This window comes from Ruditapes philippinarum, unplaced genomic scaffold (assembly GCF_026571515.1).
Source record: "Ruditapes philippinarum isolate M1 unplaced genomic scaffold, ASM2657151v2 ctg455_1_1_1_1, whole genome shotgun sequence".
In the NCBI taxonomy this organism is placed as follows: domain Eukaryota; kingdom Metazoa; phylum Mollusca; class Bivalvia; order Venerida; family Veneridae; genus Ruditapes; species Ruditapes philippinarum.
In genome coordinates this window covers 88855-107529 of record NW_026863235.1, presented here as the reverse complement: position 1 = coordinate 107529, position 18675 = coordinate 88855, and the positions used below count along the sequence as shown (strand labels likewise).

The 18675-nt window shown below is 30.2% G+C and overlaps 1 protein-coding gene across 1 annotated transcript in view; it reads left to right on the top strand.

Moving 5' to 3' along the window:
• The first annotated feature begins 523 nt into the window (after nucleotides 1-523).
• LOC132721557 (uncharacterized) overlaps nucleotides 524-18675 on the top strand; it is a 40348-nt gene continuing 22196 nt past the window's right edge. The window contains exon 1 of the mRNA XM_060705883.1: nucleotides 524-902. Coding sequence (XP_060561866.1) covers nucleotides 849-902 — 54 coding nt within the window. The 5' untranslated portion in view covers nucleotides 524-848. The remainder of the gene's footprint in view (nucleotides 903-18675) is intronic.

Genomic DNA, 18675 nt, shown 5'->3' with positions numbered 1-18675 from the left:
AAGCGTATTTTTTGGTCATTCGAAACATGCTTTTCAAACGAATTTCATTTGCATATTACACAAGGCAATCGTTTATCAAAATAAATTATTCATTTTTCGATGTTATCCAAGGATTCAATAATAACTTATATCATCATTTTTAGCAATAAAGATATTAATCAACATAAAAGTATTAACAAAAGTCGTTTCTTGTTAGGACAGATAAATTAAAAAAGAATCCGCGTTTGAACTACAAAAGCTTTTATGGCATTTTAACCTTCTTTTTAGTTTGCCATCAAATGTCATACATTATTTAAATTCCTTTATTTAGTGAAATGTGGTAGAAAGTTTATGATTTATCGACTTTTGATGGATCCTAAAATATTTTACCTTATTTCATTATGACTATAAGTTTATTCATAATTCAATTGTACGAAATTTATTGTTAAATAGCTTTTCTATTTTTGTCCACCTATGATGAAAAACCGATAAAACCATCTTAAAACATCAAATTTGAATTATTTAACATCATGTTAGACCATCTTGCATTAATAACACATTAAGAAGGTGAAAATGAAAGTGCAAATGAAAGCAAAATTGAGAACTGACTTGATTCTTATAATATGAAATCGTTTAGGAAAGTCGGTGTGGAAAGTACACATCATTAAGATACACATCTTTAAAGTAGCCGAGTGTTGTGACAAACGTTGTTTGGCTTATTATCAAAAGAAATAATTCGTTAATATGATGCCATTAGGGGTTTAGATAATTAGACAAACTGATTGTGCGTTACATTATACTGCAATCGATCCACTAAGACAGATTGCAGTAAAAGTGTGGATTGTTCAACACAGATAATTAAAGGTACAATGGATAAAAACAGCTATGTTGGGCAATATGCATGTCGGAAGAAGCTCCTCAAGGTAATATTACTATTAAAAACTGTTTTTCCCCTCACTATTTCGATAGGATTCAGAACGATTTTCATATCAAGATCCATATTTTGCTATGTGTCCATGTACTTATGTTAATCAATGTATAGAATGACGTCTTTGTTTGGCACGACGTAATTTACGTAATAAGGTTTCCTTTTTATGCTTGTTCTTATGAATTCATGGCAAATAAAAATGTGTGTATTATTACCTGATTGTTTTAATTTTTTAAAATACATTTTGCACTTTTTACCAAAATATTTATCTGTTTATCCATCTATTTTCTTAATCACTGAGTTTCTGTCTGAAACAAGACACTGGTTTCTTAAATACCATACATTTCGATGAAGATTTTCGTGATAGTTTTATTCTGATAATGTCTACTTGTGTCGTTTTAACATCAAATAAACCGTTATACTGTCATTTGTCATTATTAATATGCAATATGCTCAATTGCAGTCATAACATGAGTACCTAGAAAGTAAAATGGTGTGATGATTTTGTTTGGAGAACATTTGATAAAACGAACAACGTGTCAAAAGAGCACAAGTGCTAAAATAAAAGTAAACAACAAGCAATGTAATTAATCACATTTCTTGAAATTATAATTATTTAGATTTTGCTATTCCAGTTATTCTAAAGCAATAACACAGTTACTATCAACATAGCATACACACCATTATTTTCAACACCGCATCTACACAATTACTATAAGGTCTCCTAATTACAACTATTTGATGCTTTATTTTAACGAAAATCTGATGAAGTAATTCCTCCATCTATGACTTTTCTGATTGAAGTTACTTTGATGCTGAAAAACACTGATGTTAATTTGCAGTAGAACATTTAACAAAAGGCCTTTAACTGTCCTTTTTGAAATGATACAGAATACACGGCTGAAAGTAAAACTATATATAACAAACATGGTTGGTACTGTAGTGATTCGCAAAAGGTACAATGCAGAAATTATTAATATTTGAACAAATCAACTCTGGGATTGCGTGTCGCGATGGGCCTTCAAATCTCGTCAGGGACAAGCCCCTGTATCTTTGAGCAAGAAACTCGCAGTACTGGTTGGATCCAAAAATTTATTCATTTATTCGAAAGTGTGTCAATTAAGTTTGCAGCTTCCTAAACAGTGGAATTAAAATAAAGTCTGATTAAACATCTGATGATATAGATTGAAAGGTTTATGTTCTTTTGAAAGATATTGCTTTTGACGATTTAAGTGCATTTCCCTCATAGTTCTCAAATGCTTACATATTTAAAACGATCGTTTTCCAGACCAATGACGCGAATAGTCATATGTCATGCAAGTATTATATGATAAATTATTCATTCTGTCAAGTTTCATTTCACAAATTGAATTAATAAAATTAAAAATAAGGATAGTACTGGTATTAAATTTACAGTTCAAAACACCATACACAATGTATCATTCTCTATAAAGATCATGTTTTTTTGATCATTGTGCGGACACATAAAATGTTTCGGTAAAAATTAACATAACAATTTGATCTCGCCCCCTTTACCCCCCCCCCCCCCCCCTCATACTCATTACGGGTTTAACAGGTTTTTTTGCCATAGAAACATGCAAGTTTTAAAATAGGGTTATCAATTCTAAAAAATGCTACTGTCGTGTCAGCCAAAATGTAATGTCAATAAAAGAGAATAAAATACCAGTAGTGGGATGCACTCAATGATTCTTGAAATTCTTAACAAAACATCGCAACAACCTATTAAACTATTTGCCTTAAACAAAAGGATTCTGTACGTTATTGAGCTGGGAATTTTCTCTTACAGGAAATTGGAATTGAATACCGCCTAAAAATTTAAATGGATATTTGATTAAATGACAATAGATGTAAAACCATTATATTGATCATATGACTGAATGAAAATGAAAAGCTGAATTATAATAGGTTGTTGGTGCAGCCATTAAGCTATGTCTACTTAAAGCTATTCAGTTATATAGTTAGTGCTAAATGTTTTATATATGTATATAGTTTACTGCCAATCTGAGTTGTCTGTAAAAATATTGACAGCCATGGGGCAAAAGGTGATAAATTTGGTAACGATGACCCTATGATATGTACTTGCGAAGCTGGTATTCCATACAGACTTTTGTGTATCCTTGTCTTAATCGTACAGTGTAAATAAAAGTTTAAACAAAAACTAGTGCATCGATTTAATGGGCTTAGTTACATATAATGTTCGTTTAAATTAATGATTCAAATACTTGGTACATATTTGTCTTTAAAGTAAGAAATCGTGAAAATTTCGACCCCCAGTGAAAAGAGGCCAGTAGAAATCCTGTAAAAGTTATTTTGAATACAATACTTTCATACCTTCTTGTATCATCATATTATGATGTCATAAAGTTGTTGTTTTATTGCATCATCAAACGCTTTTATAGTTCAAAGCGATTGCTGTTTAGTAGATGCCATACAAAGATTGCAAACATTTACCGGTAGCTATTGAATTAGTAGATATATATTTTAACATTTCAATATGTGATATTTCCATGAACGCCGTATGAACGCATCTTCGGATGTTTCAAAATTTAAAATTTCACCATTATCTTGATTAGATGTTGAATTCTACTTCAGCCGGTGCTAGGGAGGGTGGGCATGGACGGTAACTTGCACTTTCCAGTACCGTCCATGAACAGGCTTAATCAAACAGTGCCTGAACTATTTTCAATTTTGTCTGTTTAACTACATGTAGCGTAACTTTGCCACAAATATTATTTAAGTTCTACTATATACATGTATGAAGCATGTTTAATGAATGTTGGTAATTAGATTTTGCATGAGAATGCTGCTTTAATGGAGCTAACTTTTGTTTGAATTATTGATATCGTTATGTTGATATCGAAAATATCATCTCCAACAACTGTCATATTGCTATGTAGTGTCATGATGTTGATTTATTCAGAATCATTATCAAATTGATCTTTAATTTCACAATATTTTTTTTCAAACTGTCACAATTAATAATAAATTGGTGTCATAACAGTTATTGATTGATTAAGGATGGTTGTTAAAAAAATTTATACCAAGCGGTGGTGTAATTGAATTAAATGATGCTTTATCATTTTCATCAACATTTTTATTATTTCAAGCGTTGTTTTTGAAATGGTCCACCCTATCATTTATAAAACATGACATGGAAAGTTAGTGGTTTATGAAAAATGTGAGCAAAGACTGTAGCGAGCATATCAAACTTGGAATGGTTTTAGCCTGAATCGGAATAAAGTTTTTTAAATTCTTTATATAGTACAATAAATACAAGAGATATGCAAAGATCTCAAATTGATAAGACTACCTATGCTGGACAGTATGCATCAAGGAAAAAGATTTTCAAGGTAAAAACTATTTTATATATTTTTGTATATAAGTATATTATTGGTTAAAATGGCTTGAATTATTAGCTTTTGATGAATTATTTGGTGTGTTGATGTCGGCTTGCCAGAAAGCATTAATATATTGCTTTTATTTACTTCTTTAAAAGTATTACGGAACAAAACATTTCATTACTTAATCATGACATTGACCGATTGACAATACTCATCGTAACGTTGGTAACATTTCATTAATTACACCTTCACTCGTCTCCAATAACGCAATTCAAAATGATTGCTTATTTTCAATATTTAACCATTACAACGGAATTAAAAGTGATAAGCCTCCGCCACCAGTAATAGATTCAGGCTCTATACTGCAGGCAGACCAACGTAAAATTTTCATTTTGATATCCCGAAATTAAATTAATATTTGACAGTTTCTAAAGGTAGAAGCTAAAGAAAATCAGCTGGATAAGGGATAAGACCTATTGTATCAGCATGAGTTTGCTTATCAGTGCTTCATAGATTCAACTTAATCGTTTTGTTTGATAAGCCAACCCGCCATATTAGAGATATGATAAAAAAAAATTCAACGATTTTTTCAAGGATTATTTTTTTTCAAATTATTGAGTCAATTTTTTAATGACTTCGTGGGGTTTTAAAAAAAACTGAAAAATATTATGTGTTCGTGAAAACTTAACATGTGGTCAAAAAAATACCACTGACTAGTACAAGTATTTCTTTGATCAAACATAATCAAATGTGATGAAAAATACAATTCTAAGATGTAACTGGTAATTGTCGCATTCTTGTAAACTATAAATAATCAAAAATCAGTAATAAAATACATTATATTCTAATATAAGCAAATAAACTTAATGTTCGAAATAAAAATTGTCGTTTTTACTTAGTTGTCCATTTTACTTCTTCAATACAAAAACAAATATTTCATGTCATAAACATTTTTTGTGTCAATACACTTTGCCAGCTTTAAAACAAGGCGTGTTGAATCTTCAAATTTATCTCTTCAGATAGGTTTGAAGATTTCAATTAATACAGGGGATTTAATATTTGTTTTAACGATAGTCTATTCAATATATAGATTGTTGCTTTCAGCCCTCTAGGGGGAGTCAAAGATAACCGTTTGTGTTTAAAAGTACATTATAATCCGACAATTTTAACGGGGAAAGCCTTACTCAATTTATGATTTTACAGATGAAAAGGAATATAGAATAGAAGCTGTCTGAATTACGATTATTATTTTGATTATCTGACATTTGAAAACATGCAAAGGGGATATTAAGTTATTGTGCAACATCTAAAAGCAAATATTGAATCATGAAATTGAATAGTAATTGTGAATGATGTGAAAAATAGATTAGATGAACAGTTGTTTAAATTTCTTTTGAAGATTCCTAACGTTTGTGTATACGAGGAACGAGGAAATATAACCTGTATGAATTATTACAAAAGCTTTCTGGCATGAGAATTATGATAGAAACATCTTACTTTGTGAATAAACTAATTAAAAAGTATCGATTATCACCATTATTTAATACAATGTAAGGAAATGCAACGCACTTATTTTGTGATATTTTATAGTCACGAAGACTGCAATATCTTTAAGAAAGTTGGCGATTATTAACCTTTGTATTTAATTATCATATTCAGTTACAATTTGAGCTAAAGATGAAAAGTGCCTGCTTATTCAATGGATTTGTTTTCTTCTAAAAGCTGTCGTTTCCAAATTTATTTAAACTGTAAATGCATCTTCAACTTGAATGAAACGTACTTTGTTTATTGGAAATTCAAGTCAAACATACTTTTGTGGGGAAAATCTGGATAGTTTTTTATGTGAAATGTTTGTCAGCAATTAATTCTGCATGAAAAAAAATAAAAGTACATTTTAATCAATGAATGCTGTTGGTGTAAAATTACGAATTATGTGAATGCATTTTAAAAGTGAAGAAAATGAGAAAGACATTCAATAAATTTGAGCAATCTTAACTCTGACATATGCATACATATTCTCGTAAATATTGACGTTGATAATAAAATTGTTACGTTATGGACATTATGGATAAGAAATGCAATGAGATTATGTAGAACCAACGTTTTTACTACTCATCTATAGAAATAGATATAGGAATTATTGTTCAGTTATTGTCCCTCCTAGAAGATAAAGATAAAAACTTATAAATGGATCAAAGTACTTATGCTGGACAATACGCAGCGAGAAAACTGCACGCAAAGGTAATGCCACAATGTTAATAAGACACAACAATTTTGATGTCATTAATTGTGAAATGCAAATATGATAATTATCTTGTCGTTCTTTTTTTATAGTTTACAAGAAAATAGTGCTACTTGATATGAGTTTTTGACTTTGTCAAAACCTTAAACGTTCAATTTTGACTGTTGCTTTTTTATATCAGATATGAGATTTCTTTAGTTATTGTAGTAAGTTTGGCCTCGTCATGTATTGATTATAAAAACGATTTTGCCATCATAATACACCTGCTTTATAAGTTTGATCTGGCAGAAATTCACTAACATAGTAACGATTGTGAAATCAAATTTACCTCCTCGGCGAGGAATGCATTTACTATAATCTTTGGTTTGTATTAACTTAAAACAAACTTAATCCTTTTGTTTGACAATGCGTGAGCAAAGGCCAATTTTGTTATATTGCAATAAAATAATTTTTTGCATTCCACAAAACATGTACTTTGGAAATTTTAATCTACCGTTTAGATTAAAACATAGAGAGTTTTGGCCATGTTTGTCTTGCAGATGCGTAAAACGGTGCCGATATGTTGCTTGCAAATGGTGGTAAAAAGTTGCGTTGCAAAACGTTACAACACATTTCAGATTTGTATATCTGCAAATATTTCGACTAGAAATTGCTGGCACAGTGTAGCAAGGTATTTTAACTTAGGTGTCTTAATATTCTAATGTCATTGTAAATTGTCTCTCTTTTCTTAAAGATATTACAAACAACAAAACATGTTGCAAAGAGAGGAGATGAATCATTGTCTTTTATAAGTATGCTGCTTTCTTCCGGAAATATCCGATTTTAGAGAAAGAATAAAAAATCCAAAAACTGTGACATCCATGAAAATCTTCATCTAATTGTCTTATCTCTGGCTTAAAGTAAGGTGACTGGACTCCTTAAATACCAATGGCTTTTATGATTAACTATTATCTTTACATATTTTGAATGTACTGAAATTAAGCAAATACGATAACGAAGATAATCATGATCCAAATAAATCTCAAACATAAAAAATGGAATCAATAAATACCCGTTAAAACTTTGGGTACACTTGTCCTGATATTGGGATATACGAGAATTTTACATCAAATGATTGAATTGCTTCAAACTTGAAACTTGTATTCATTATATTGATATAATCATCGGGATGACAGTTGGTATCAAAACTTGATTTATGACCGTATATTGTTCTATTGACAACTTATTGATTATGACTACTTTACAAACATTACCTACTGATCCATTGAAAAGTCATGGTGAGTAAAATCTGACAATATTATGATATGACATACGGCTGCTTTTAATTAAATTTTCATCGACACATTAAATCGATGTACAAAAGTCAAAATATAGGTGTCAGAACCATTGCATATATTTGTATTGAAGATGGAATATCGCTTTAGGCGGTGCTAGGGGGCGCTAGATGTTGCATTTTTACATAATCTCTCGTAAACAGCTTCAATCAAACTTAGTCAGTAAATTTAAAATTATAATGTCGTTTTCGTTTCTTCCGAGGATATCCCCTTTTACAAATACTGTTAGTGTCAAGTGCTTTATGGAAGCTGTAAAAATACTGATATGCAATCATTTATGGATTATATATAAATTTAAACAATCTTCAATAGCTAAGATAATTCTGGGCAGATTATATAATATAGAGAAACCGACAACGCTATCAATTTTCAACAATTTCAATGAGGTCTGATCATTTTGTCAATATGCGATGTATATTATGGAAATAGCACTGTCATTTAGATAGTATAACTCGATTTCTGGTCCTCCTTTGTTAGGCTATACTAATGATATAATTCGACAGGAAAAATGATAACTAACTATTACTTTGATATCATCTAGAATTTTGAGGTCGAAAATGAGTTTTTGCTGTTGTGTTATTGATTATTATATCTTACATTTTGATCAAATGTAATGCTTTACTGCATTAAAATCTGAGTTTGGTAGATGGAGGGGTATGTATATATACATGTATGTATGTCAACCTGTACCTAGAAGCTTTTAAGCTTTGACTACCGTGTTCTATCTTCAACCTATTTTTCATCAGTGTAATGGTTTTAAAGCACACCAGGAACCTCCCTGTTTGTTACAAAATTCTTATACTATTCTTTAATCCCTATTAAAATGAGGTCAAAATTGACATCGAAAAATCGTTATCCCAAACAACACAATGTTTTGTAGGATCGCTGCATAGGTCATAAAGGTTTTGAACAATGGGATTTTCGTTATCTTACATTTTTGCAAGTTTATTGAATACCTTAAACAAGACAAAAATCATAGGCAATTGTGATGAGAAGACAGTAATAATTCAAATTAATCAACAAAAAGTTTTCAAAATATAAGATAGGACACGTTTTGCCGTTCAACAATAGACTTCAATTGTTTTGTTTTTTAATAAACTTGTGTGTGTTCTTAAGTACAAAGGAATATATTCATATTTGGAAACCACTCACTGTGAGACGTTATTAGTTTCAAACACATAAGTTTGATAAAAAAAATAATCTTTAGTTGATATACAGTTTTAATTTAGAAATCTCCTTTTATGCTGTAGTACATAGTATTTGCGACGTCAATATCTCGTTGTAGAAACATTACATATTCTTTTATTCATTTACATACTTCCAAACTTTGTATTTCAATTTCTAGGTATATAAGTAATTTCTAGTGGACTGTTTCATTAATACGATGAATAATTATGCTTGTAGTATAAAGTATCGTACGTGACAACAAATAACAAAAAGAATCATATATTGATGCTGTTGGTATGTGTGACATACATAATAATAAATAAATAAAGAAAATTGTTCTAGAACAAAATATTATTTTTCATGAATGTTCTTATTAATTTTTTAAAGACATGGTTACAAGTATACAAGTATAGGTCATATTTGTGTTTGCAATCTAAATAAGCTACTTTATTTCATTAGTAGGTCTTTCGCACTGATAATTTTACTGATGGAGTGATTTAATATCATTTTCATCTAATTAAACATTAACAAAATTAATAAGGTTCTTCATAATATACACAAATAAACTGATTACAGAATATACGAGTAAGTAAGATATTTTTCATTTGGATAAAGAAACCACGTCCTGATTTGAATAAATATATATATTATATACGTGTATATAGATTAACTTTCTGGACGGCAAACATCCGAATAATATTACATAAACACATAATTTACCATGTCTTTTGTAATAAATCAAAGCGGGAGGCGGGTCTATACTTCACATGTTTATTTTATATTTTCTTTTGTTTATTCAAAGTTTATTTCACAGAAGTAAATAAAGAAAAATTTGCAAAATTATAAATTTCTTTTAAAGGTTGTTGGAATATACGGGATAAATTAGTCTTCTTTGATGTATATATACCTCGGATAACAAATTTGACAGATATCAATGACAAACGGCTATATTAACGTGTATTTCACGTCTGCAACCAATAGAATTAATGATACAATATATTTGAAGTGTTCCCCATTGCTCGTAAAACTTCAAAAATGGTGATAAACTATTGCGATAAACAGGTTAGTCCTTAAAGATTATAGGAAGATCAAGTGAGTATTGCTTTACCATTCAATTATTTTCTTTGTACGACATATCCGCATTCCACTTTTTCAAACCAGAAAGCTGGATCGCGTGTATCAAAGAAATGATAATAAATCTTTACAGCTTTCAAAATGACGATTTATCTAACTCAAAATATGAACACATATTTTACACGAGCCGCCAATAAAATAAAAAAGTAATGAGGACTTATGCCGATAGTCATAGACATATAAACTGTCTTGGCTGTACAATTTCGGTGAATAGCGACAGGAGCATGAGTGAAAGCATTGGTAATACATTTGTAAACCAAAAAAATACAGTTATTCTTTTTCGTTTCAGTGGGTGGTAGTAAACTCTTAAAACCTGCTGAAGTTCTAAAATGGACTTGCCCAGCTTGCATTTTTTGGAACTGTCCTTTATCAATTTTGGAGATATCATGATAAAGATTCTAAGATAGTCATCCAACTCGGACCAATAGTATAGGCCAAGTCAGTCTGTCCTGGCTCTATACTGGTCACAAAGGCTATTCTCTTTCGGTTTCAACTGGACAAAAGGCTAATAAATATTGCATTTTTTAGATAGCCTTAAAGTTTTTTTAAAAACAATAAAGAATTAAATAATATGAATATACCCGATGGTTATTTGCTTTTTGTAACAGAAAGACGTAAATTTGAAAAACAAAATTCTCTGAACTGAATTCCATACACATTTGGTGGTAGCTTTGATGCTTGTTGATACGTCTTCATATTGAAATATTCATGATTTATGGTAATAATTACACGGTCGAAATGCGTGCCACCCAATTAACAAATTTATAATATTTATTTGATTGTTCAATAAGATCATTATATTGATAATGATTTCAACAGACCTGATGTAACAGAGATCAATTAGGAATTTTATACTGTTTGTAATTTACCAGCCTTCTGTTTCAAATAGTTTCACGTGTGGTAAATTTATGATTATGTAATCATAATTAATAATTTTATTTAATATTAACCAGGTACTTTCGAAATATTCTTTTTTTATTTGAAAGACAAGTAGATAGATTATTCTATTGTAATAATTGACTTTTGTAATGGAAATTTCACTTTATCACAATGTAATTTCATGTACAAAAAAAACATTGTCCAAATAATGGTAATTGAGTGCGGCCGTTGTTTAATAAATATTTTGTGGTTAGCTTCTTGAAACAGCTCATATGTACATCAATGTAAACATTTAATTGTAACCCTTTTCCTGAAGGAACCGAAAGAAATTAGCCTTTGCTCAGTACATCGTCGTGTCATGCCAGTGTGCACTTCATTGCAGCCCCCTTGTGGCTGAGGATTGATCGTATATTCCTGCGTGATTGTAAGAGGTGACTAAATGGGTTCAAATTACTGAAGTCTATGCATCTCTTAGCTCCAGCAGGTGAAGTGGTTTTGATCACTCATGTTGCTTTAAGTTTGTAACACCCGAAGTTAGACGAAATCATCTTTCCTGTTTCGAAGCCATATGACTAAAATTGTGTTCTTGCGCCGTAAAGCCAAACAAAACAAACAAATACCAATGCAGTATAACCAGGTTCTATATTGCTTGCAGCTCAATTATATTTTTCCATTTTAAAACCCCTTTAAAATTTTAAATGCTTTTTAAAAAAATTTCCCTACCCAGAGTAGATGTTTATTTTAAGGGGTTTTCACAAAAGTTTTTATCCTTGTAGGGGTTTGATTTCCAGTCGCTGATTTAAAATGTGAAAATGAAAAATTTACTTTTTAAATTGCGTTTTAATAAAGTTTTGATGTACCTTTAAAATTTTAACATGATATATTTTTTTTTCTGAATATTACTTGACTTTAAATGTAGATTGTTAATGAAAAGTAGCAAGTATCCGCTATTTTTCTACAGAAAATTTCTAAAAGATATGCTAAATTCAGTTCTTTGACTACATAGATGACTTTCTGCTTTTTATAAAATGTGCATATTGAATTTAAAAATTTTTCAAATTATTCCTTGAAGTCAAAAAAGCCCTGTATTGTTTTGTTATTATTTTATGTTGCAAAAGTCACAAAATTAACACGGCAAACACGGACGTTGTTGACGGATATAAACGTAACGAACACTTTTGACATAGGAATATGCTTAGCTTTATATGTTTTAAAAATGATACCAGTGAATGTCCAAAAATATACGATTTTCAATTGAAATAATAATTTCAATAATAGAGATAATACAGTTAAAGCATGTTCATTTTGTATATCACTTATTAAGCTCAGCAAACATAGTCTATCTTTAAAAATAACTCATAGACAATATGGAAATGTTTACCAATCTGGAGTGCGACGTTGATGTTTGCCTGTCTGTTTTAAATTAATATTGACTTGTAAATGTTATTCTTTTAAAAGATTAATTTCGACAAATACTTTATAAACCACGCAAAACATATAGCTAGTCCTATATTTGATTTGTTTCAAATATTTATTGATTTGTTGATTGAAGGAATTATCCTCAAAAGAGTTGATCATAAGGGATATTTCCGTTTGTGCAACTTGCAAAATCGTGATTAAACTTCAAACAGACCGTTTTGATGCATAACACTGTTATGAAATTACCTGTTTGCCAATGCAACTGTGAATTATACTCATGTGTTATGAGTTACAGTCTTCAATCAATCTAAGCCAAGGTATTTGATATTTATGAGCAAAAAGTTTGTATATAATCAAATGCGGTCAAATAAATGAAATTTCTCGTTGTTTTCTAATAATCTTTTAAAATTAATGTCAAGTAACTGTACAAAAATACGATCTTATTTTTAAAATCAGCTTTATCTAAATCAAAAGTTGATATTTTATGTTTTTTAAGTGAAAATTTGGGATTTGAATGTCGCATATGGGATAATTACTATTTCACTTAATCACCCAATTCGTAAAATGATGCATTTTAACGAAAAATGCTCTGACTTTATCACTTATAATTATTTGTTTTACAAAACTTAGTATTATACTTAAATTTAAACAGTTGTAAGTTTGTATATCCGTACCATCAAACATTATTTTTATATTATATAGAAAGCATCTTCATACGGCATAATGATTGTCTTTGAATTAATTAAAGTACATTTGCAGCCGTAATGTACATAGATAACATAAACATCATACCTGTCTAATTTAAGAATCGACTTTACAAACGTCATAAATATGTATATAAACGTGTATAACCAATATAATATAATCATTGAGTCCAGCACTTTTAAGTGTTGAGAATCAAGTACCGCTCAAGCTGGTGCTAAGGGGCTTGATGATATTGCACTTTTTCATTATACCTCATGTACAGACTCAATCAAACTGAGTGTACAATTGTAATTTTGCTGTTTTTAATGCTTCCGAGGGATTACTTTTTCCCAGACATTTATAAATGTTTTAACCTGGCATGCACTTTAATATAAAAGTACACATATTATATCTTTTATCAGATGTAATAATGGCGATAAATTTTCACACATATTTAACAAATTTGTCTTTTATTGTAGAAATAGTTGTGATTTTAACCCATGAGAATAAATGTTATAATCAAATTATTACTGTATTGACCAAATGTCTACTTCCCGTTTGTAATTGAATATACATAATTGTACTGTACATTCATTTACACCTACAACTGAATCGAAAAATCCGCCCGAATAAATATGTACTCTTCTTTTGTGCAAGTTGTACTTTTCCAGCTTGATATAAATGTATCAAACCTGTTTATTTGCTTGATTTGATCAACAAAAAAATGTGTATATTAATTCATTAAAATCACTAACTGAAATAAGAATGACGTTTTACAGCAGTCATTTGTGATCTTTGAGAACAAGTAACAATTCAGTACATACATTCTGGTATATTTTTGAAGATAAAAAAGTTTGAAACATTTTTGTCAATTCGTTAAAAGGCACATTTAATCCTTTGGGCGAAGATACTTCAGAAATGGGACCAACTCTTTTTCATTTTTTCTAAAAGGGATTAAAGAAACTAGAAATTAATTTAAAAATGATGGCGATTATTACCTAATGTTTTAAGCAACTCTTAAGAGGCTCTTTAATTTGTCCTAAATTATCAAAAATCGTTTTCTCTTTTCCATTTGCATTCCTTTATCAGTAAGGAACGCCTCATCAATAACACATAAGTTGAACGTTTTTTTCTGTTACAATTATGACGGAATGTAATCTGTACATGGCCAGATGAAGTTGTCTGTTTACAAAATGTAAATATTTGAGTGTTTGATAATTTGCTTAATGTCCGTTTAAAACATGGTCACATGGGTACATGATACAATTTGTTTCATTTCCGTTTAAAACATGGCCATATGGAGGACATTTAAGTCATTTGTATTCATTTGAAAAGAATAGTGCGGGGATGTATATAAGGTGTTAACAGGGATTTTCTACCCTCTTTTCTACGAGAAATTGTGGCTTATTAAACGTGTTTTCTGTACGATTTTGTAAATGATATATTGTGTAACTAGACAACAAAATGATTGCTTTAGGTAAAAGGAGAGTAACGTTTGCGGTTGATTTTCGCGTAAGTCTTACAATTTATTTTAAAGTCCCGTTAAAGTGAATTGGTCTATAATGGAGGTCTGTAATACAATGAATAATTATAAAATATTAATTATAAGACATAACACTTAACTACGAAGTCAATATATATGCTTGTTGCTGGCACTCGCGAGATACATAGTCCGATGTAACATATATTTATACAGAAGAACAAACTTTTGATTATACATCATATAGATGTCCATTCTAAATCACTTAAATCTTAATCAACATTTTCTTTAAAGAAGCACGACTCCAAATTCATGTTAATTTTCATGAAAATTTTAGAAATGTATTAAATGGTAAAATATTGTGAGGTGAACCAATGAAGTAATTAACATATTGCAATCGGCACTTACAATCCAAGAGAATTACCAAAAAATTGTCAACATATGCAAAAACAGCCCTTACTGCGTTAATAACACAGTAGACATATAGTAATATCAGTTGAACCGCACATAACATGTAAAATATAACCTTGATCTGAATTGTTTTACCTTTCTTACAATTTTAGTACATTTTTCCAAATATTGATTTTCTTAAAATATTTTGGCTCATGTGGAGGCGTGCAGCTTTAAGATATCCAAATGAGACATTTTGTTTTGCTTTTATCAATATTTGAAAAACTAATGGAAAATGTGCCCATTGTAACCCGATTCACTGTTAAAATAGAAATAATCGAAATTGACAACGAACAACATATGTTATATTTCCAAAACATCATAGTCGTTATGTATTTACATTTGTATTTTCTGGCAAATTATACAATTGCATAATTGGACTGTTTACCCCTGATATTTATTGTTTACCTTGATATCAGTTTCATTAAAATGTTGAATCAATCAATCTATCAAATCACATACTGACAATAGAGTCAACTATTGTGCTATTTGCTCTTGTATCACAAATCTACCGTATTTTAAATACAATATTTTAAAATCTTGCATCATCTAAGTATCTGAAGGTTGGACGGTAACTTGCACTTTCCAGTACCGTCCATGAACAGGCTCAATCAAACCGAGCCTGCAACATTTTCAATTTTGCCGTGTTGGGCTTTCTTTAGGGATTCTGTATTCATCTATTTTATGATCACATCCGTGTTATTTGTGCCGTGTGGCGGCTGTAAAAAGTCTCCCCGTACATTTAATCAATGATGTTATATTTTCGATCCTTGAAGATCGTTCAGCACGACATTATTGTTGTGCTTGTGGTATTTTTAGTTTTCAAGTTTTCGGCATTTTCTAGTTGGGTGGTTCCAATATTCCTACTTGAATAATGTTGAATCACCCTTAGGATATGTTGCCTGCTTTTTAAATTTGTCTTTTGACGTCTTATCTGTGATACGCAGGCTTCATAACCTCCGATCCCCTTTCAAAATTCCATTTTATTTAGTTCCGCCCATTGTTTTCTCGTTTAGGGCACACGCTTTTTATTACTTGGGGACCATACGCCGCTTTTCATGGAATGGCACGGAAGTGTCACATTGAAGGTTCCATGATAACCGCCGTATGAACACATCTGCGGATGTTTCTAAATTCAAAATTTTACTATTTCACGTTTAAATGTTGAATTCTGCTTAAGCCGGTGCTAGGGGGCGTGGACGGTAACTTGCACTTTCCAGTACCGTCCATGAACAGGCTCAATCAAACCGAGCCTGCAACATTTTCAATTTTGCCGTGTTGGGCTTTCTTTAGGGATTCTGTATTCATCTATTTTATTAGTAAAAATCACTTCTCGTTAATCATAAATATTAAGTTGCAAAATTTCATTTTTGTTTCAAAGAATTTTGCTAATCAATTCGAGCTGCAATTATAAGAGTAGGTTTTCTGCATACACTACGAGTGTATTAAAACCGTCCATTTGTGGCAGTTTATAAAAAATATGTTGTTTTTTTCTTTTCAAAAGGTTGATGTTATTTATTATCCAATCCCAAACGGTATAAATTAATAATGTCTTACGGTTATCTGTTTAATTAGAATATAAATTAAATTCTTATACGCATTGTAATATAATAATAGTATATCAATAAAATCATCTCAAAATAATACGATAAGACACGATATTTCTCGATAAATAAACAATCTCTAGTGCCGGCAAATAATTTGGTGATTTCGGTTTGTTTGTTTGTTGTTGTTTTATTGTTGTACATGTAAACAGAAAGCTGTACAAAAACCCATAAATGTGGCTGTGAGAACAGTTTATTTAAAACCAGTGCAATTCACTTATAACTGAAGCGATTTATTTATATATTAAGTGGAATTTATTTATTAAAGTGCAGTTTAATCATAACAAATGCAAGTTACTTTTTACTTATATCAATTGCAATTAGCTTACAACTGGAATGATTTACTTATAACTGGGACGATTTACTTATAACAAGTGCAATTTACTTAAAACTAGAGCGATACTCTTATAACAAAGTGTAAAAACTTAAAACTGGAGGGATTCTCTATAACAAGTGCAATTTACTTATTACAAGTGCAGCTTAATTTTAAAAAGTGCAATTACAATTTACTTAACACGTGTACCAGTGCAATTCACTTATAACTGGAACGATGTACTTATAACAAGTACAATTTACTCATTACAAGTGAAGTTTAATTATTACGTTTACTTATAACAAGTGTAATTTACTTTAACCCGGGGAATGATTTATCTCTAACAAGTGCAATTTACTTATTACAAGTACAGTTTAATTATAACAAGTCCAAATTATTATTTGCTTATATCAAAAGTAATTTACTTATTACAATTGCAATTTACAATTTACTTTTACCAAGTGCAAATTACTTAAAACAAGTATATTAAATAACCAGCTAATGTTATCAAATAAACGTTTTTTAATATTGGTCATCAATCAGGTTTACATAAACTGTCTTTATCTTAAGTTTTTATGTCAATGTAATAGTACAATATCATTTATTTTCAAGAGGATAATACTGTTTGACTTACACTTATATCTTCTTGTCAATAATACGCTTAATTTATAATAAATTGTAGACATAAAGTGAACAAATTCTTCCAAAAACTGTCTTTTGATAAGTTATCTGTTTCAAATTAGCTTCGATTTGGATTATGATAACTTAGTAAAATGGAATTTAGATTGTTGTTTCAGTAAAATATTTTCTGTGCTTAGATTAAATAAGCTTCTTGAATATCAATAAATCAAAACTCAAACTTTCTATAACGTATTGGTAAGAAATAAAATTTGAGCCGCGTCATGACAAAACCAACATAATGGGTTTGCGACCAGCATCCGCGCAGTCTGATCAGGATACCTGCTGTTCGCTTACAAACCCTATAACAAGTAGAGAAACTGATAGCGAACAGCTTGGATCCTGATCAGCCTGCGCGGATCTGGATCCATGCTGGTCGCAAACCCATTATGTTGGTTTTGTCATGACGCGGCTCAAATGTCACCTCACTTGAAACGTAACCAGTTTCCCTTTTCATTTTCTGTATTAAAATATTAAGTATGCAATTATATTATTATTATATTTGCATTATTTAAAGGAAGGATTTTGTTGTAGATATTTGCAATTACAATTACAAACAAATGTTTATGATTTATTTACTTGTTTCAGCAAGGCCGTCGTCGATGGTCCGGCCGGTCCGGCCTTGGCCGGACCAATATTTTGACCAAAAATGAGTAAAAAAAAAAAAAAAAAAAACACGCATCGCTGATAAGCAATTTGACACTTGACTGGCCCCTTATGCAATGCGCGGTAATATACAAACTTGACGTGAAGAAACAACTGGATAGTCCGATACTGTTAATTGTTAATTGTATATGTAGGAGTCCTACGAAGTCAAGTGTTAAGTTATCTTAATTGGCATTAATTGACATCGACGTGGCTTCGGACAGTATATATATATATATATATTATATGTTTATTTAAAATATAACATCACAATTCTCAAAAAATTACTTCAGTTCACATACAAGTATCTTAATATGAATAGCTAAAAAAATTAAGATAGCAAACTATCATTATGTGTGACACAATTCCATCGGAAC